The sequence below is a fragment of the Calidris pugnax genome, unplaced genomic scaffold (assembly GCF_001431845.1).
Source record: "Calidris pugnax isolate Ruff unplaced genomic scaffold, ASM143184v1 scaffold18, whole genome shotgun sequence".
Lineage (NCBI taxonomy): Eukaryota > Metazoa > Chordata > Aves > Charadriiformes > Scolopacidae > Calidris > Calidris pugnax.
The window spans coordinates 350,573-372,648 of record NW_015090812.1 but is presented as its reverse complement, the minus strand read 5'-3'; the positions used below and the strand labels follow the sequence as shown (position 1 = coordinate 372,648).

Below are 22,076 nucleotides of genomic sequence, written 5' to 3'. Positions count from 1 at the left end.
GCCTGGAATATACCATTCAGCTACTGGCTCTTTTCAGATCAAGAATTAGTTAATTTCCAGCTACCCAGGTTACAATCAGGTTCTATAAACTACTGTGGGTTCAGGAAACCCTCCCTTCTCATACAAAGCTTCTACAACCACCAAAAAAACCAACAGCATGGAAAGTTTAAATGAGAATAGTGTAGAAATTAAAGACAGTAACTGACACAATCCCCTTAAAACAACTGCTGACTTTTTTTTTTTTTCCCAATTAGACTGTACAGGTATTGAAGTGGAAAAAACATTTTTATTAATTAAAAGTTCCCAAAGCATAGCGTGTACATGTTTAACCACAAACTGGAACACACTTATCATTTTGGTTCCCAAAATTTTAGTTGTAAAAATCAGTTTATCTGTTTAACAGTGCCTTGCAGTGGTAGAAAGGCCGTTGAGGTGTGGTGTGTGTTTATGTTAAACTTCCTAGAAAAAAAATTAAATCATTGTATGGGCCTTTTTCAATCTGAGAGAGGCTGGAGCTTGGGCACCAATTTGAGACGAGGGTATTTCAGGTGGTTTTGAAGGTATTGAACAAGAGAAGAAAGTGCTTTAATAACAGCTCGCCCCATATATCATTAAATACCAAAAGTAAACTAAACTATTGACCTAAAAAGCAAATGTTATTAGAGCCCTGTGTTTTAACACCGTGGGCTTGAAGCCGATGGCTGCATAGACTGTGTTTTGGGGTGACTTTAGAGGAAACAGCTTCACAGGTGACAAATAGGTCCCCAGTGGTGGCAGCCACAAACAGAGACACTGTTTGTAAACCGCTTACTTTTTGGGGGATGGTGAATTGATTAAATGAGCGTGTACCCCCAGGCAGGAAGGAACCATTTCCCACTGGGGGCTGGGCATCCAAAGTTCACCTTTTAGCTCAGTTTCTTCTGGAGAGGAGGGTTATATTTCTCTTTTTTTAATTAATTTTTAAAACCCACAAGGCAGCATAATTACATATTTGCAGTGAGAACGTCCAGAAAATGCAGATTATTTTCCCTGCAGCAGCAAACCTAAATCAGCAGTTTGTCCACGCGCTTGCCTAAAGCCCCCACGCTGTATTATTTGCCTTGAGATTATCTGCTTGTGCACATTGTTAAGTTTAAATAGATGCCAGAAATTTTATCTAGATGTGCACCTGCCCAGCGCAACGAGCCATCCCGAACTGGTATTTGCTGGGGAGATAGGTTTACAGTCATTTCTTCTCTCCTTTTAAGTCCACTCAAGCAGATGTAGAACTCTGGGTAGATGTGGAATGCATTTTCCACATAATGCCTGTGTGGACATAAGGAATGACATGAGTAAATAGCAATTAGACAACAGCGTCATCGCTCATGTGAGCTGGTCAGAATTGTCTGTCTGTCCTGTGTCCTGTACTGTCCTCGTGGTGTTAAAAAAGCACAGCCAGACACAGCCTGAGGCGATGCGGAGGAACAGGCGGCCTCCCTTCAGCTGTGAGATGTTTTAAGGAAATGCTGTAGGTTTTATCTGTAGAAAAAGCTGAGCAATAATTGCTAAAAGATCATTTAGCTATCACAACTACGTATTTTTTAAACAATAAGAAAGCCAAGGGCTTTCCGGTGTTGGTCACACCTGGGAAGGGATGGAGAGACCCAGAAAAAGGTAAGTGTGGCTTTTTCTGGCCATCAGGTGTAAACACAATGGTCAGGGACCAGCTGCCACTGTCTGGTGGCAGAGCCAGGCGTGTGCTCTGAGCTAACCCTGAGCTGCAGCCCTTGTAGCTGTTTGCAGTCGGTGTGGGTGTAGCTGAAGCCAGTGACCCAGTGTGACACTTAACCTGGTTGTTGTACCACAGACCCGACATGCTCTGCCTTCTGTAGGACTCAAATTGTGCTGAATGGGGAAAATAAGTCACTAAACAGGACACTCTGCTCCCTGCACTGGTTCCCAGCCTTTGGTGCAGCAGCTGGTTTGGAAGGAGTTAGGAGCAGGAGGGATCTCTGGCCCAAGCAGCTAAGAAGTATCAGGGTAACCTTGGCTTGTGGACAAGCAGGGCTTGAAAGCTTTTTTTTGCTACTGGGTTACTTGTGGTTACAAAATAAAAATTAACCCTCACTGAGAAGCCAAATGCAGGTGTCTGAGCTCAGTTACACAGCTTGTAAAACCTGCACATCTGCTTTTCCATATTCCTCAATTACAAGATTATATTCCTTTACCTTTCCAAAGGAGAGGTGTTCTCACACCACGCAGGGGATCGATACAATCTGCTGACTCTAGAGACTTCTTTGTCTCACCTAGGCTTTGTGAAAGATGATGAGCAACCAGTTTCTCATGCGCAAGTTGGAGGTCAGTCTCTAACTGGGCTTTTGCTTACAACAGTGCAACAGAGACCAGTAGCCAAAGGAGGAAGAATTAAAACCCCCATTAAATATGTCTGGAGGTGTCTGTTTCCTCTCCTGGAAAAACTCTGATGAGGAGAAACGCTGTTGGATGTTTGGGAGTGGGACAAGTGTCTACAGAGTCAATACGTCGTTTGGCTTAACCAGTAACAAGGAATATCACATGCAAAGTAGCAACTGTTTTCCCATCAGGTCTTGACCACAGGCCTACATATGTTGTATGCAAATGTTTTAAAATTAAGTATCTTGGTGCTTACAATCATTCTGCCTGTCCGTGGGGGCTGCAGAAGTTGGGCAGCAGAGAGAGGGGCCACTTACCTCAGTCAAGGAGCGACATCAGGAAGGCAGCACTCCCACCAGTCTGGATGTACACTGCGGGGCAGGAAAAGTGGTTTTGACAAACAAAACAATGGTGTTTATGCTATTTATGAAAATCCCCTCCCAAATCCGAGTTAAATAAGTTACTGCAGTGGTTAACAGAACCCCTTTTACTTCATGCAGCTACTGTATGGCAAAAGGAGAGGCAACCACACCTGAGCCCCGTCCTCAAGGAGCACAGGGCAGGGGAAGGGCTGAGCAGATGGTTGGAAGAAGCAGAGGAAAAGTGAGCAAGAGTAGAAAGGAACTCCGGGAATGAGAACATAGAGGGGAAGGGTCTGGAAGCAGGTGCATCCAAGTGCTGAGATTTCCAAATGGCTTCCTGCAGCAGATGCTCAGCTCTGGTCTCTGTACCCTTAGTGTCTGCTGATGGTTCATACTGCATTTTGATCCCACCACCACAGAAGGGTGAAGCCAGAATTCAGAATTATCATAGAATCACAGAACGGGACCTTAAAGTTCATCAAGTTCCAGCCCCCTGCCCTGGGCAGGGACACCTCCCACCACACCAGGTTGCTCCAAGCCCCCTCCAACCTGCCCTTGAACCCCTCCAGGGATGGGGCAGCCACAGCTTCTCTGGCCAACCTGGGCCAGGCTCTCACCACCCTCCCACCAAACAAGTTCTTCCCCACAGCTCAGCTCCATCTCCCCTCTTTCAGTGTCCAACCCTTCCCCCTCCTCCTAGGGCTCCCCTCCCTCATCCAGAGTCCCTCCCCAGCTTTCCTGGAACCCCCTTTCTTTAGGGACTGGAGGGTCTCCCCGGAGCCTTCTCTTCTCCAGGCTGAACCCCTCCCAACTCTCAGCCTGGCCTCGTCTATAAAGCAATTATTTGCTTTATAAAACATCCTGAGACCAAACAGATATTTGCAGCAGCTTATAGCTAAAAGACTCTACTCTGAGGAAAGGGGCTTCACATAAACCCATACGAAGAGAGGCATCAAAGCCACCAAAGACCTGGGTGGTGGTGAAGATTCTCCTCAATTCCTTGGTGGTTCTCACTTGGAATGCTGTGATTCCTTGCGTGTCCCATGCTCCTGTAGGTGATGTGACCTGTGAGACCTGCACAGGAGGTGCCAATGACCTTACCTGGAGCTGACCCAGACCAAGCCAGAAATTCTCTCCTAAACTAGGTCTTAATGAGGCTACTCCATAAAAAAGGCATCCAATTCAACTTTGCCTCAGGTATAACATTTCAGCATTATAACTAATAAACACCAGTTTACACAGATTATCATCAAAAACCTACTATTATTGCTTAAAATAGGAAACTGACCAGTCTCCTATGACAAGTAACAGAAAGAGACCGATATTTAATGACAAGTTGCTGCTCTTTGGTTTCTTTGTGCTAAATGCAGCTTCCAAATCCAGTCTTTATGCACCTTTTCCTCACCGAGGCAGCATTCTGACTGTGCAGCACCTGAAGAACCCAACCAGCCAAAGCTCCTGTGCCAAGGTCTGCCCTTCACTCCGAGAAGCTGTCTTAAAAACCATAAGCTGCCCAGATTCACATAAAACACCCTTAACTCAGCTTTCTTCCCAAACACACACCGTGACTGTACATTTGGACAAACCAGACCTATTTATAGTAATATTTCTACAGATATTCAAATAATATGATTTACTATTCATATGCTCCAAAAACTTACAATGCTTGTTGTAGCAGTTCAAGCTTTTTTGAGTTTTGATTGTTCTTTTCAATGATGAACTACTGAAGCTAATGAGTTGTTCTTAAAAACTCCAACAAAACAAGCAAAAAAAACCCCCAACAACCCTTCTCTCTCTTGATATATTTATAAGCAGAACTCCTAAGGAAGCAAAACTCCATAAAACCAAGGAGAACATTACCAAAGCTTCTGTATGAAAATGTGTTGTGAGTGGAGCAGCCAGGAAAGGAGGGCTCAGTGGAGGGGACCAGGAAGGTGCCCGGGCTGGGCTGGTGGAAACCTCACTGCCCTTCCCTGGGGTGTCTCCTGGCACCAGCCCATAAAAGCATTAAAAGGGCAGAATCTTCCCAAGTTTCTTTTCCTACTTCCTACTTCCACCACCATTCTTTTGCAAGTTTGACTGCTCTAAAACATTTACAGATCTCAAAAGCAGAGAGAAAAAAAATGTTCACCTGTCAGGTGATATAAAACCAATCTTCTACTAAATGTGCCAGAATAATTTTTCTCCACCTCAACCACAGTTAAAACCTTCAGTCTATTCATTACTGTCTTTTTATAGTATTTTTATTTAATAAAACCTATTAAGACTACCATACAAATCTCTTTACTTATGCTTTTATCTTTTAACTGATCAATTTTTATATTGCTGACATCCCTTCTTCACCATTTGCTCATTTAAAAATTCATAGTATATGAGCTATGTCTCTGGAGAAAACGTCTATAAAATTTGTTACAGCTGGCAAATGTGTATGAGTCAGTGATAGCACATGACTAAATGCTTCACAGAAAATAAAATTTGTTTCTGTAGTAAGCAGAACTGTTTAAATGTTATTTATTTTTATGTTTCAAAGAAAATATATTGTGAAGTGCTGCATTGATTTAATACGCAACAATGTCTGTGTACACGCTGTACAAGGAAAATTTATGAAACCTTTGCACAACTCCTTTAATTGAATTTTCCAAATCTCTCACCACACACAAATAATCAATATCTTCTGCAGAGAAAACCAGTCAGAATTATTACAGTCTTTCTTTTCAATTTTGTTGTCATCAGCACATACAGAGCACCTGGATATTTGTAATGTCTGGATAGCAAGTTATTTACACCTCTTAAACATATAATTGCTACTAAGTGAGTCCAAACTAATGTTTCTTTTCTTTTTTATTTAAAATAATTATATTCATGGGAGAAAGCAGTATTTATTCTCACGTAGGAGTCGCTACATGTAGCTGTTGAAAGAACTACAATTCTTTTTAATTTTTCATTAAGCTTAATACTCTGAAGTCTAGATCCACTAGAATTAAAAATTAATAGCTATTGCATCTGTAAAAAGGTACGTAGGAAAATAGAGTATAAACACAGGTGTGAAATTCATGAATAAAGGTGGCTGACACCTAAATAGAAAATGCAGGTTGACAGTTCTATATGTATATACGTCTGAGGCCTATAGTCATACGTCTCATGTGCATTTCTGTATCTGCCACAAAAGTTAATAGCTTAATATTTCATCTACATAGCAGAGGGTGTTAAATCATGGGAGAGGTTTGCAATTTGCCCCCTTCCTTCCATCCAAAAAGCTTATCATGTCAGTGACCTCAGACCCAGAGACTTCTCAAATCTCAGGTTGTGTTTGAAAATACGCAATTCTTCAGGTGTGGGCACAATCCAACAGTCACAGCGGTGGTGTTTGGGGGGGTCCAACAGGATCCCATCCAACGGCTCCTTCACCTCCCAGAAGACAAGGTTACTCGCTTGTCCCAGGAAAATCCCTGGCATTGCAGGTTTTGGGGACCAGGCTAAGGGGGTTTTGTTACCTCTTCTAGACTGTAAAGGACTCTCCATGGTTGCAAAGTATAAAGACTCACCTGCACAGGGTGAGAGGAGACGTACAGTCACATTGAGCCTGAGCAACAACAGCTTTTAATCCACAAAATACAAATGAGAAGGCAACATGCTCCTCCTCCAGCTGCACTTTGGGGCAATTGCAGAAATAGTTCTGAGTGTCAGCACAGGAGGATTTCGCTGGGTCTCTGCACTGGAACATTCAAAATAACTTACAAATAAGCAAAACAGTGTGTGTGGGTGCAACTCACCTCCCCTTCAGCACTGAAACAGCCTGAATTCACCTTCGCATCACGCAGCCCTGTTACGGGAGTTCACACCCAGGTATAACTAAAAACATAACTAAGATTAACCCTTCCCCACGTCTACTTGTAGAAAAGTCCCTGTGAGCAGAAATAGAGAGAGATCTCCCACCACAGAAGAGCAGATGAACAAGGCCTTCACAGCCTTTCTGAGCAGGCCAAGAGGGCAGCTCGTGGCTGGGTTGGCTGCAGGACTTAAGAGCTCTAATGACCATTGTCTCTCTTCCAAGCACCGGGACATTAATTGGACCAAAACTGCCAAGCCTGGCCTTTAGTGTTAAGAATCACAAAGTTACAAAGTCTTCATGGTTTGATCACCTTTGAGATCATCGAGTCCAACCACACACAAAAAAATGCAAACCAAAACCAACCACAAACAGAGAGAAACCAACAATTTCAAGCACTAGAGCACGCCCTGAAGTGCCACCTCTACACGTTTCTTAAATACCTCCAGGGATGGCGACTCCACCACCTCCCTGGGCAGGAACTGAAGTATCATTTGTAAACACAAGCTCTAAGTCTCCATCTAATAATAATCTATTTGGAAAAAAATTGTCCTTCATCATCACCTCTTGCTTTTAGAGATGACGTACACCACAAAAAGGCTGCTGGAGAGATCTCGTTGGACCTTTGCTGGAAAGAAGCCTAGGATGTAACTGAAAGGACCTTGGTAGAACTAAGGAACGGCTGCTTGTGTCAGCAACAGCAGCTTTTTTCCAACCAGATTAAAACCAAGCAAGAACTGAACCTCAGAAAAGTATCACAAATGCCTAGAAGTGGGGCTTGCACAAATAAGAGCAGATTGTCCACCCTTACAGGCAGCTCATGGAGCCGTTCTTGGGAGAGAGGCCTACACATCTGTTGGATGAAAAGGCCTTTCCCAACACCTAGGTCCAACCCTGCATCCATCTCATCGCTCTCCTGACAAGTATTTGCTGTAAGCAAAGGCAATGGTGGGATCTGTTCCCTTTGCTCTCAAGGAATGGAAGCCCTGGAAAGAAACTCAGTTTCAGAATAAATTTACTTGTGAATTCATTAAGCTCACTTAATAACTTCCTGCTTAGCCAGCTCCTGAGCCTTACTTTTCCTAAAAGAAGTATAATGATGTTTTTTCCCAGCAAGTGGATCCAAAGTTGGGCTGAGAAAACCCCGTTTTTTAGGTAAGTGTTTTTTCAGTCAGAAAAATCCACAGATAATGCTCCTGAAGAATATACATCTGAAGTCTGACACATTCCCTTTTCCCCCAGAAATCCCAAAAGAGGAGGAAGAGGAAGAATAGATGGGAGACAGACACTCAAGTATGTCTGAGGGTCAACAAACGTATTCTATTTTATTTGAGAATGAGGTAGAAACAGATTATAAACCTGATTTACCCTCGCTCACAGCAACCCACCTGCAGCCCAGACCCGAGGTCTTCAGCTGCTTGTACACAAAGACCCAGTAAAAAGCCCAAACTCAAACTGAGATGAATTAGGATAAACAGAGGAATATTGTATTCTGACCATTTTATCTGTTTTGAGAAGGAACTCTGCTTCGTAAGGAGGCATCTATATTTCATCATCTATACATAGTTTTGAAAAAATGGTGAGTGGGAACTCAGTATTACTCAGTCCCTGATCTCTCCAGCTTTGCAAATTAGTAATTTCAAGTGGCATGAAATGAAAATGTATCTGGTTAGCCCTGACCTAGTCTCTTGGAAAGCCACCACTGCTGCTGCAAAGAGTGCAAACTTCAGTCATTTGCATTAAAAACAGTATGGAAGTTAGGAATGTTTAGAACTAAACTTAATTAGGGGTGATCATATTTGGCAGGATGAGCGACGACACAGAAAAGACAGTATTTCTAATTTCATTACAAGATACAGTCTGAAAATAGTTCTTAACACTGCAAGTATTTGATCTTTTATAACACACTCTTGTTTCTTACTTACAGAGTCACAGATATGGTTTGTGCTGTGTTTTTCTTGTTGGGAAGTAAAATATTAGTATAATTTGTAATAACCAGCTTCAGTACCTTTCCCATTTAGAGTCTTATCTTCACTCCTTGAAACTCTGAACCTATTGAATTGTCCTTTGAAATACGCATATCTCAACCTACACATTTATTCAGACATAAAGCATCTTTGGGACTGCAACCCACTGACTAGATTTCATCTCTTGGCAGTTGCATTACAGTTTGCTTACATTCTCCTCAAAAACATTTTGTTTACTGTAAATGCTAGTCATGGACAAACAAAGATGCCATTTTTTATGCTGGTCACACAAAATGATATACTGAGTCCTACATAATGCTGCCCATTCAGCAAGGAATGTTTTGTATTAAGTTGTTTTAAGTAGAGGTTGTTTATGTAAAGTAAATAAATTTCATGCCTCACCATGTGATGATAATGTGACATTCCGTCTGCATCAAGCCACAGAACAGTCATAAGCATAACTAATTAAAAATAATTACGAAAAACCACATCCAACACTAAAAGGCAAAGTAAAACATCTCCAAATGCCTCCCTTTTATCACATACTTCTTCGCCTGTACTACTACTGTATTTTCAAGAGAGCAAAATTGAATTTATGCTTTACTAAAGCAAAATTGACACTGAAACTTCATCAAAATTGGTCAACTTAAACTCATAATTCTATTTTCCTCCTCCTTTCACAAATTGTCTCATTTCTCATCTAACAAGTCTGCATCTACGTTTAGCATTAGGGGCTAGTTTCTAGAGCAAAGAGGGAACTATACACGTATGTACTGGTGAGCAGCAAAAAGCAGTGCACAAAGGAAGCAGTGACTGTTTCAATCTGCAACGGCCCACGGGGTTCACCGTTCCCAGAGCCAGACAGGGGCTGTGATCATCTGAACACAGCCAGCTGTAAATCAGAAATAGCAGATTGCACAAATGAACCAAATTCCCTAAAAACTGACGTCCCTCCTTTTCGTTTTGTGATAACCTGCTGGAGACGAGGAAAGACCAATTTTCATTCCTTTAAGAGAATTCTCCACAGCAGAAAGATTTTGCCTGTCCCTGGAGGGGTTCAAGACCAGGCTGGATGGGGCTTTGAGGAACCTGGTCTGGTGGGAGATGTCCCTGCCCAGGGCAGGAGAGGGTGGAACTTTAAGGTCCCTTCCAACCCAAACCATTCTGTGATTCTATGATTCTAATTTAGGCCCGTGGAAGACCAGTAGAGATGCCATCACCCATTTTGATTCCAGTTTTCCTCTACTTCAAGACAGAATGCATGAAGATAACAGAAATATCAGAATATCAGTGGTGAATGTTTGTTGATTTTACTGGGGGTGAGAGAAAAATATAAATCTTGTGTGTATCCCCCACCACCACCTTCCCAGCTAGGGGAGGCACTAAAGTGGGTCACACTATATTAAATGCCACCAACTTCAAATATTTTCACAGCACTAGTTATGAAGAAACCTAGTGGGGATTTCAGAGTCCCCTGGAGTGTGCTAAACACCTCACAATACATATAAGGTGAAAAAGGTTTTGCTGCAAAGGCTGTATATGCTACTTGGTTTATACTCTGAAAACACAGGGGGAGGGAAGAGAGTGAGGAAGAAGAAGGAACACTGACCTATGTAAAAGGTGTGTGCACCTGACTGCACTTATTTCTAGACCATGCCTGGAGTGCAAGACCATTAGTGATTTCTCCTTGCACGCTTTGCTGGAGAAACACCCAATACAATGAAAGCAGCTGAAAAAAGTTAAACTTAACACTTCTATTTGATTATCATCATTTTCATGTACTAAAGGTAATCCAACTGATTTCAAGAAGGGACCAACTAAAAGGAATCGTCAAAACATCTGTTACACAGGAGTTATAAAAAGTTTCTTACCTCGGGCAGGAAGTTTTCCATCATTTCTTTTCAACAGCTGCAGTTCTTCTGCTTGACTCACTAGTCAAATAAATAAACGTGAAATCAATAAAATGTTGCCCCAGAGATTTCAAAGACAATAATACCTATTCTGCCTTTTTCACTTTCAAAGCATTTTCATTTTTCTTCAAGTGATGACAAAACCCCCTCCTTATCTACATACTGTTAAAAAATTAACAAAACATTTTCAAAACAAACAGAATTTTGTCAAGTTGTGCTCATGAGCCTCATACCACATCTTGTTCCCATTTTTGCCGACGTGGTGCTTTGTTCCTAATTCAGAGATGGAGGGAAAAAGATGATTCCCATTTTGAAGGCAACAAGAAGCTGACAAAGAGTGGACATGATGGAAAGTGTCAACAATAGGTCTGAAATCTCATTTACAGCCTTCTCCCGGATACACAGTTTTACTGCCCTGTCCACAGTGTAGGGTAGTAATGTAAACACAGACTGTTTTCAGGAAACTTCACTTATAGAAACTTCATTTATAAGCAAGCAGCTGGTTACATGCATTACAGTGGGAACCAGTACAGTGCACACACACACAAAATGGAAATGGAATGAATGTTGGAATACAAGTCAGGAAAGAAAGGGTAATTTAAACAACAGTGGCTGCTGGAACTCTGTGGTGCATAAATTCCACTGCTGGGGCACATCCACCTGAGAAGAGTCTCAGTGCTCTTTGGTCAGAAAGATTCTCCAGCACCCGTGGCTTTACCTTCCACCCATCTCCAACTGCAAAGAAAGTAACAGTCCCAGTCACCCTACGTTTTGCTTTCCTACAGCTGGTTCCAGGGTTTTCACACTCTGCAGAAAATAAAGCAACCACACAGGTTGTGGAATAATGTATAGAGGGAAAACACCGCATTTACTGCAGGTTAAGAATCTTTTTTATCACCTTTGGATGCTTCTCCAGAGACCGGACAGAGGGACTATGTATATGCATGTATTATTCACATTCCCTGGTCAGCTGGAAACTAGATTATCAGAGGGTGGTATGAAAAGCCTACAGGAACAACGTTATAGATGCAAAACTTTGAGGAGAAGTAGTGGTAAATACAGTCTTAAACACACATCTGTACTACAAACATGCCGTCTGGGCACAGATAAATGAAAGCAAGTGAATGAACTCTTCTGAAGCATACAGATTGTGTCCCCTTTGGTACCCACAGTTACCTTTCATCAGTTTTAACTCTTAAAGGAATGCCCTGGTAAGGAAGATCTTTATTTCCTCTCCCTGAAAGCAAATAGCTTTTTTTTTTCTGCAATTATTCCTGAACCAAGTTTTTTTTGCATTAAAATATTTCCCCATCACATATTCTGCTTCTAGTTGCAGAGGCAGTTGGGAACAGAAGCATCAATACATTTTTGCTGCTGAGGATTCACATGCCCCAAGAACCTCCAACTTGGGCAGGTATAAATGAAAATTTTTGGCTTTCTGGGTTGTTTTGGAGAAGTATTACAGATGTGCCATCTGTAAAGTGCCCTTATCCCAACACAATAAGCATCTGCTATGCCCATCATTTAAAGACACATGAATAGCAATTTTTAAAGCCTGGAAACCTATGTTTGGCCTAATCCTCCTAACAGGCAAACAAACAAAACAACTTCCTTGCAAGAAGAGAAGAAAGGCAATGCAATCAAAGTGCAAACGTTTAGCCTAATCACTAGCTAACTACCCACTAAGTATCTAACTATTTACATAAGAAAAGGTGTTGCTCTTGCAGGTTTTCCTTCCCCATCTGTGACTGCGAGTTAGAAGAGCGGCTGTTGGGGCTGCATTTCTTTTATGCCCCTGGTTGGATACACAAGGATATTTAAGGTGCATTTGTCCCGACCAAAAGAACTCATAGGTTGGAGTCCTGGGCTATGACAGAGTGGGGTATGACTCTAGGAAACGTGTGTAGGTATCGTTGTTAAATTGTTATAAAGGGGATAAATAATATTGAAAATCCGCCTTACTTAGCTCTTGGGTTTTCTGCAGTTCAGCCCTCAAGTCGCAAGACGAGTCAGAGACACCAGGAATATTTTCAAGCTCTTTACTGCCCTCTAAAGCCTGGAAAAAAAACATAATTAAAGACATTGTTAAATCGCCTTCCAAACTACTTACTTCGGAGTCTAGAAGTTATTAAAAACATCTGAAAGGGTGAACTTTTGGCAATTTTTCATAAGCGGTATGTGATGGCGTGAGACTCCAGCTCACAAAAAGTCCAAGGGACTGAGAAGTTTCAGGGGGTAAAAACAAACGCTGCTTTTGCAAACGGCATTCAGGTGCCTTTGAAAGTGTTACTTAAAAATCTCTCGTTATTTACGCTTCATTGGTAAGTCTTCAGCTGTTTAAACAGATTAACACTTGATCCCCAGAAAAGCAATCTTGGCACATGTACAAGCCGGCTATAATATGTTAGTAAAATGGAAATCTACAAGCATTTAAGGTTCTATTGAACACACTCCTCAGCATTTCATGGCAGATCTAAAAACATACACTATCATTCTCAGGAGAAATAGAACGGATTTTTTAATAGAGTTTTCTAAATCATCATTTCAATTAAAATATTTTAAATTAGTATCAGTCTTTTTTGTAACTAAAACATTGTCAGAGCACTTAGACAAGTAAAATAAATCAATACAATACTTTGAGAACACGGAATTATTTCTCAGATATTGATATACAGCAGCCAACCTTGTGCTAAATTTATTCAGGAAACAAAATGTGAATAAACGAGAAAAGTGATTTGCATTTTAGCATGTATTAAACAGACTATTAAAGGATGATGCATTAGTGGTAAATTAAATAGTACGACTTCAACAAAAAGGGATATTTAATCTTCAAGAACATAAAAATCTGCAGTAGTAATTCATACTTCAAGTTATAAATTGCATTAGTGGTAAATTAAATAGTACGACTTCAACAAAAAGGGATATTTAATCTTCAAGAACATAAAAATCTGCAGTAGTAATTCATACTTCAAGTTATAAATAATAGTTCAGAACTACTTCATATGCTTTTTATTCATGTACAAAATGAGGAGTGATACAAATTAAAAATGGTGTATTTGGAAAAGTAACTCCTGTAGTTTAAAAAAATCCCAAACTTCTAAATTCTGGGATTTTTTTTTTTCCATTTTCTGGATTTCCAAGTAAACCTGCCCAGTTTCAAGAATTTAATTTGCTTCCCTATTTCTTAAAACTCAAAGGCTGCATACAAGATTAGCATTTTTATTTCAAACCCTGTATTAAGAGTACATTGAAAAAAAAAATAATCAGTGTAAACCAGACCTGTAGGCTTGTCAGATTTGCTCTTATTTTCAGAATTCTGACCAATGAACTTTTCACTTTGGAGTGCAATTCCATGAACCTGCATAAAAAGTTAAAATGAAACAATTTCAATCAGCCAGGTCACTACTCAGTGAAAAGCTGTGTTGACAAGGTTTCCCAGAGTTTCTGCACATTGTAATCGGGATGGATCTCAATAAGCTGTGAAAGGATGGGTTGTGCAACCACACTGTGTCGTGTAACACCAAATATATCTTACCTTTAGCTAGGATTTACATGTGAACTGCCAAAAATAAAATCCTAATTTTAAGGGTAGGAACTCAGGTTTAGCAGTATCAGAGGATTTTCTTATGATGGTGCAGGAAAACAACCGTAAAACCAGGAATTTAACTTATTTGGGAATGGGTTAAGCCCAACAGGGACAACATTGCATGGTATTTGTTCAGCTTTGTTGTACTGTCTCCCCTTTTAAGCCACAAATATATTTTATTACCAGCTTTCAGAGTTAAATGGGTTTTGCAATAAAAATTAAAATAATATACAATCAGATTAGATCTAAGTGGCAGATTTTAATGCATGATTACGGATTTGCACTGAATGTGTATTGAAAAAATTCCTGCAATGGATGTTTAGGCTATTTTCTCTTTGAAACATTTAAACATGCAAATCAAATGGAGACAACAGAGAAATAATCTATTTACTGCTTCCTCCCACAGAAAGGAGAATCACCCTAATAGGAACCCCCAAATTTAGAAACAATATGAGAAAAACTTATCACTGTTGTATTTCAACATGTGAGCAGAAGGCTATGCAGAAAAGAAAATGCTACTGTCAGTGTATTGTACAATATATTTTCCACCGGTAAAAATTAAGTGTATGGAAATTCACATAAATATTACTGTGTAGGTGTTAGTTTATAAATGTGTTTTACTGGCATGTCACTAACTGCTAGTCTTCTGCAAATCTGGCAATTTTTTTTTTAAAACATACTGAATTATTGAATGCAAACATTTACATGTCAATGAAGACTATGATTACTCAAATTGTTCTGCAATTCAAGGTTATTACCACTAAGAAACGAGCCTATATGTCTTGACCAAGGGATTTACTGAACCACAAAACCTCTCTAATTAATCAGTTTACAGCTTTCCACTGGTATAACTGAAGGCATCCATTACAAGAAAAAAAACCTGGCCAACAAAGGAGTATGAGGGCAGCAGAGATTTGCACTACACCAACAGGTGAGCTCTTGGTGATAAACTGGGGTTATAGGAAACACACTGCAGATTTTTGAAGTGTGCCAGACCTCCAGACAGGAGAATTTACATAAAAATTTGATTTGGATGCGCAGGCACCAGGTCTGAATGAAATACTGGACAGTCACGTTACACAGAATGATTAAAAATACATGTATAATGTTGTAGAGGAGAGGAGACGTGGTATAGCCATGTTGATGCTGAGCTGTGGATTAGACTTTCTCAGATAGACATCAAAGCTGTATGTCAAGACTCCACCAGAGGAGAAGTTGACCCACCAACTAAAAAGGCAGAACAACACAACAGGATAATAAGATTTCCAGAACAAAAACGTAGATGGTGTTGAAGAAGAATAAAGGATTTTATTTTTTTTTTAAATTGCTAATAAGAGATCACAAGAGTCTCTGGTGAATGCAGTTTCAGCTGAGTAAAAGGGATGGAAATGGATGGGATTATCTAGGATAATATTGTATTAGCAGCAAGAAGTATGAACACGCTCATTGAAGAAGGAAACTTACAGATTTTTAGCTAGACTAAAGCTTAAACTTGAAGTAGTGTTACTGAGCATATACAGCTTCCATATTAAAAAAAACTCCTAACTTCCAGGACTTCTGAACTGGGCAACTTCCCATAGAGATGAGAAGCATCCCCGATACAATCCAACTTACAGAGATTCACAGCTTTCCACTTTTTCACCAAGTTCTATCAGAGATGAAGCAAATATCTTCTTTCTCTAACTCTTAGGGATGATGTGGTTGTTTTGGCTGAAATACATATTTAGCCTGACATCTCACCGTTTGCACAGAAAATTTCGGTTCACTTTTCAGCTGAGGTTTGGCAATGCTATAAACAATTAAATAAATTTTTCATAACAAAGGATAAAGCAATACTAACAAAATGAGACACTACCAGCCTAAGGCATTTTTATCTATTTTTATCTATTTCTATCTATTTTTATCTAATGCATTTTTATCAGTTCTCCTCCCTCACATCTATCAAGTTTAAGAAAGCAGTTTATAAGACTTCACCTGAAACATTTATTTAAGTGCTTTACTAACTGCTGACTGCCCAAAGACCATTCATGTCAGGAAACTTAGAGCTTAAAATAAGAGTGTGCCAGAAAAGACAAGAATTTCAAAAGACTTTGCAAAGCAAACATGAAGTTTCACCATGACCATCTGCGGCTAGTTTTTAATAAAGGCAAAATATCCCTTCCTTTCAGTAGTTTAATTAGGATAACTCATTGTGTGTCGTGACTCCTGTAATTGGCAGTGTCGTATGCCCCGCACTACCAGTGTGGAAATCTGTACCTATACCTGTAAACTTGCCATTCAGTGCCTTTGACTATCCAATCTTGTGGAATCAGAAGTATTAAAAATAATCGCTATTAATTGAAGTCTATATGAAATGTTACTCTTTCACAAGTAAAAATCACGGCGCTGCGCCCACAGGGCGCTAAATGCACTTACGCATCCTCCTCTGTTTGAGGCTGCCCTCTTCTGGATAATATGCTTTCTGAATCCTTCTCCTCAGCTGCATCTTCTAGGAGGTTCACAAGAAAGAAAAGAAACAATGAAGATGAAAATAAGATACCGAGCATTTGAAACACATGAAAAAGGGGCTAGTGTGAACCTTCACTGTTCAATGATCTTTTAGGAAGAGGAAAAAAAACCAGAAGTCCCTCACGAAGCAGGACAGATTCTCTTGTAATGAAACACTCCAAGTTCACTATAATTTATGCTTGTGTAATTTCACCTCTCATCAATTCACATTACATCTTTATTTGTGGAAACCTTGGGATTATATAATAATAATTGGAATAATAACTGGAAGTTAGTATAATTCTGACACGTAGTCACTGTGTTCTACTCAGAAGCTTTTTATCCTCTTCACTGCTTAAATACAGCATTTTACCACAAAGCATTATCATGAAAATACTATAATGACTGAGCAATGAATCCTTCAATAAAAAAAATGCCTAGCCCCCAATTCCATCTTGTAAACAACTACGAAGAGATACTGCAAATTACTTCCAAAGGCTCTGACATGCTATATTGACAATATAATATTCTAGCTCGTCGTATGATAAATCATATGCCAGTTGCCATTATTCTGCGTGGCGAGTCATCATATTTCTACGTTTCAGTGCACGGATATTTTGAGCAGTTGCATGTTTCTGTGGGGAAACAGGAATAGGATATTACCACAAAAGTCCATTCCATGGGTTTGTTAATGAAAACCAGGCTCACACGTGGTGTTGGTAAACTGGTGGCCTGCCTTTCTGTCGCTGTAGGCTGGGTGTAGTAATTTTCATGCTGTTGTTTTCTTACATATTGGTCACGGAAATATAGAATATAGATTATACTCTGATACCTCATAGGTGGTGTGTGTAATCTATTAAACACTGCAACACTTAAAATAAAAGTGTCTTAGAAGGAAAAAAGAAATTGTGGCATTAAAAGGACAACCTGAAACCTGTGATACAAGAGAAAGTCTTATACATCATCATCTTGTACCTAGATGAACACAGGGAAAAAAAAAAAAAAGATGGCTAGTACTACATTACAGAATAATTATCCATCTAAATGTCAGCAATGATCACGTGATCTGCCTTTTTATAGGCAAAAAGAACGTTCCCCTATGGCCACACTTAATATCAGTATGGGTGTATAGTACACATTCACCTTTCCCATCGACATCCTAACATACAGGCATTTTAATGCAAGATGTTTTGCCCCCTTTTTCCTTCCACCTCAGAGATAAGGCACGTAATGCAAACGCAGAGATGCTGGAAGTTTTAAAACTTTAAATCAGTTGATTTAAATGTTTGTGCTTATGTGTTGTGTCACCAAAAAGCATCAACGAAAGCTAAAGGAAAGAGGTCATTAAAACAGGTAATTACAAAATATAGGGATATTCAAGACAACATATGTAAAGAGCCATAGCATTTTTAATTTTGCATCTGACTGCTATCATCGTATTTTTTTTTAATAAATAAAATACATATAATTTTAAAAGTTTTTTGCAAAGGTAAGTGTTAAAGTGCAGGTGGATATCCAGCCAGGTTGAGGCATAGTTTCATATTCTACAGACAGCCACAAAATTAAAATCTGCATTTAAAATCTCTGATCTGACGGAGAACAGCTATTGGCAACTCTTCTCACTGAGAAGTTTCTTTGAAGAGATTTACATTTACCACAAGGAAAAGAAATAAAGACACACTTTTCCATTTACCCAGGAAGTACCATCAAATCCTGTGAGTGGTGTAGGAGTTAATACACACAAACACAAAATTTCCTTCTTACTGCTGAAAGAGAAACTGCCACAGAAATCTGACCTGGGAACACTTTGAAAATACCTTTCTCTCTGGAGAAAAATAGAGCAGATATATGTCTTTGACATGTAAATTTATTTCCTAACAAACTAAGTCAGAATGCTGCACACTGGAAGAGTTACTTTTCACAGCAAGAAGAAAGTTGGAAATCAGTGGTGCTAGATTGCTACCTACCTTGGTTTAAACTCCAAGGAGAAAATTCAACTCAAAACCAGGCGTGTTTGTGGGAATACTTAGGATGATGTTTTAAGCAACTTTGATGAAGAGGAAAATAATCCCGAAGAGAAACTGTTTATAATCTTTTAAGAATGCAGGGGTTAATACTTTAAATGGTTGATTAAATGTCACTGAAGATTTCTAGATGTGAAGTAAGTGGGAGTGTGGAGATACTCACTGTGCCGAATAGTCATCTTTTTAGGAATGAAGAAGAAGCCATTAGTTTTGAGGAGAGGAATTGTCCACAAGACAGGGTATGCTTTGTGGCAAAGATCCTTATTTTCTGGTAGACAGAGGTTTACTCCCTCCATCCCAAACTGGGAAGTATGTAAACCCAGCCTTTCATTGCAAATATCAACGTAGTTCTCAAAAGGCCACAAAATTAAACACACATCAACTGTATATATCTTAAATTTTGTGAAGGCAAGGGTGTCCTAAAATACAGGTCCTTTCAATTAACCAGGTTTGCACAACTAGTTGAGACATGCTATCACTCACTGAAAGAATGGGAAGAAATTAGTTTAATTAAGGCTTCTTGGAATGTCAATGGTTGAAAGAGTCACTTTTGTAGTAGTTCCAGGGTCAAATGCCCAATCCAAAAACAAAGCAGAGAACTTGGTAGGAAAACTGAATATTCTGACTGGCAGCGAGAACTTGTGAAAAACTCAACTGGGTTAAAACCATTTAACAAACAGGTAACAAGGACACAAGGTCATAATGAAGACTGGCAGCATGACAAAGAAATAGGATATAACCACTGCTGGTTAGTTTCTTTAGTTTCCTTTTTTTTTTTTTAGTACATCAAAATGCCTGATACTTCCAATTTTCTTCCCAAAATTTCTTGATCACATTCTTTTTAAAAAAATAAAATCCCTTTCTTCCTGGAGGAAAAAAATCCACTTTTGCAGATCCAACATGAGAACACGTGGTGCAATAGCTAGTGCAAAAATCTGCAGACATCTAGATAAATTTCAAACAGTGGTTATTCTATCCTGCTCAGAATATTTCTACTCATCATAATTCATGAATGTTAGTGAGGCCTCAATTACTGCACATAAATTCCAAAATATATGGGGCATAAAAAGCTCTTTAACCCAACAAAAAGGCATAACAAGAACTGATGGCTGAAAATTAAAGCCAGACAAATTTAAAATCAGACAGGAGAATTTTTTTTTAACGTAATAGCAAAGGTAATTGAACAAGGAACTTGCTAACAAGGGAAGTGATGGATTATTATTATTATTATTATTATTTTTTAAATCATTTGAATCTTCAAGACAACCATCTTTCTAGGATTTGTACTGCAAGGAAATAAAAGGTCTCGGGCTCTGTATGGGAAAGCTGACAAGAAAGTCTCTTTGTATATATTTTTTTTTAATACAAAAAAGTCACATCAGATGACCTAATGGTACCTTAACACATAAGAAGACCACAACCTACATAGCTATAAAAACAGGTTAGTCTACTGAAAACATACTTCTTGAACAGTCACAGTTTGTCTGCATCAAAAACCGTGACTGTGGACATATATCTTAAAGTGAACTGGAAATAATATAATTATAAAAAGGCATATTTTCTGAGAGCAAATGACATTCAGTGTTATGTTAAATTAATTTAAAAATTAATGGAATGATTGATAAAAATGCCACAGGGTTTTTTTTCACTGAGCAAGGCAAATATTTTTAATATTGATCAACAGAAAGCAAAATTTGTTTCACAAACAAGTAGTTTCATGAACACCCCCAAGATTTATACTGAAAAGATTCAAGCTTTAAAAGTCAACATCAACTTTTCCAGGAGACGTTAAAATTCTTTAAGAGGAAAAAGAAATCAAACATACCACATGAGACATAAGTTGCTAAATCAAGCCAATAACCAGAAAAACGTTGCAGTAAGAAAGACAGAACGTTCAACTAACCATTTGATGAGTGATTTCTGAGATTTTGTGCATTATGACTCACGGGAGATGAAAACGGACTCATTTGGCATGTTCCTGTTGTCGGTGAGTAAGACTTTAAATTTTCCTTTCTGGTCTTCAAAGGTGTTTCCTCAGATGGCTAAAACACAGCAGAACACAAAGAATCTAAGTGAATATTGGCTAAAGATAAGGAACTACCTCTGTCCATCTAAACCTCCAACAGTTGTAAACTTCCCTTCTGCAAATTCACACTAGTTTCACTTGAAAGAATAAGAAGTCCTTCAAACAGTAGCCCCCCAGTTTTCATAAACAAAAAGTATGTGGTTTCCAGAGATTCAGTAATTCTGGCATGAACACCTGGGGTTTTTTAAAGCAGTCAAAAGCTACTATTATTTTTTCTATTGTATTGAAAATTTAAGACGTGTACTATAAGCAACTATTTTTAGATTTTAATTCTATCAAAAGATAGTTATTTCTAATGATTTTCTGAATAAGTGTTAATAAAAAAAAACCCCAAGTGAGTCCCTTAAATCCAAAATTTTGTCTCTGGCTTACGATTTCAATATGTCTAATGATATAAAAGGAGTTATTTAATGATGTTAAAGGAATTGTGCAGAGAAGATTTCTGAAGAACTAGTCTGCAATTCTGAAATATTAAGAGGGGTTATCTGGGACACAGTTCACCCTCTGGATTAGATGCTGAATCGCAGCTCTGAGAAACTGGGATTTCACTGCCCTGCTAATATACAGAATAAAAAACCAAACTCTGCACATAAAGGGCTTCAGCTCTAGTAACAACTTGATTCCAACTCAGAAATCTACTGGCTGACAACACAAGACCAGCCACCTCTAAAGAGGAGAATGCAAGTAGTGCACAGCTGATTTCACTGTATTAACATGTGCCATGCAAAGAAGATAGGGACATTTTGGGCAAACCCACTTTTTCCAGTCCCTTTCAAAATTTTGTCAAGGGTTAAAGAAAGGCTGTCTCAATGCAGTGAAACAGACACTTTTTTTTCCTACAGTTTAACTGTACAGTTTAACTTGGAAACAAAGCGAATCCCACAGAAAGACAAGCTAAGAGATTTCTTCATTTTTCATTTGGTACAATCCTGGGTCTTTGAGTTTGGGGAGCAAATTTACTTATCTCTAATTCTGTAACCATAGCAAGCAAAGGACTGACTCATCCACTTCCCCAACAACCAGCCTTTTCTACCAACTTGAGCCTCATTCCATCCGTGAAACCGAAGATCTATCATTTGTCTTCATGTCACTCATAACCATCACTCAATTTCATGCAGTATTTCTTCATTGGAAGCTTTATTGTACAAGATTATTCTGTAATCTCTTTAATTTACCTCTCATTTATTAATGTTAGAAAAAGTATAACAGGTAAGCATATTACACGGTTTCAATACCATGAATGAAATATAAGGTGAAGGTCTGGGGTTTATATTCATTAAAGAACACAGAGTACTTAATCCAAGTTAGAAATAAAAAATAATTAAAAAAACACCAACAACCTGATATATGCACTTTGGTAACTGACATTTCCACTGCAATTTCAAATTAATGACTCATTTATTCCTGTTCCATACTTTCCATATCTTGTCCTGC

At 39.0% G+C, this 22,076-nt stretch overlaps 1 protein-coding gene across 1 annotated transcript in view; it reads right to left on the bottom strand.

Moving 5' to 3' along the window:
- Positions 1–266: 266 nt before the first annotated feature.
- ITGB3BP (integrin beta 3 binding protein (beta3-endonexin)) overlaps positions 267–22,076 on the bottom strand; it is a 29,854-nt gene continuing 8,044 nt past the window's right edge. Inside the window, exons 3-9 of the mRNA XM_014939504.1 lie at positions 20,460–20,598; positions 16,461–16,533; positions 13,739–13,817; positions 12,422–12,515; positions 10,421–10,480; positions 2,709–2,762; positions 267–1,305 (exon numbers count right to left, since the gene is read on the bottom strand). Of these exons, the coding sequence (XP_014794990.1) occupies positions 2,710–2,762; positions 10,421–10,480; positions 12,422–12,515; positions 13,739–13,817; positions 16,461–16,533; positions 20,460–20,598 (498 nt within the window). The 3' untranslated portion in view covers positions 267–1,305; position 2,709. The remainder of the gene's footprint in view (positions 1,306–2,708; positions 2,763–10,420; positions 10,481–12,421; positions 12,516–13,738; positions 13,818–16,460; positions 16,534–20,459; positions 20,599–22,076) is intronic.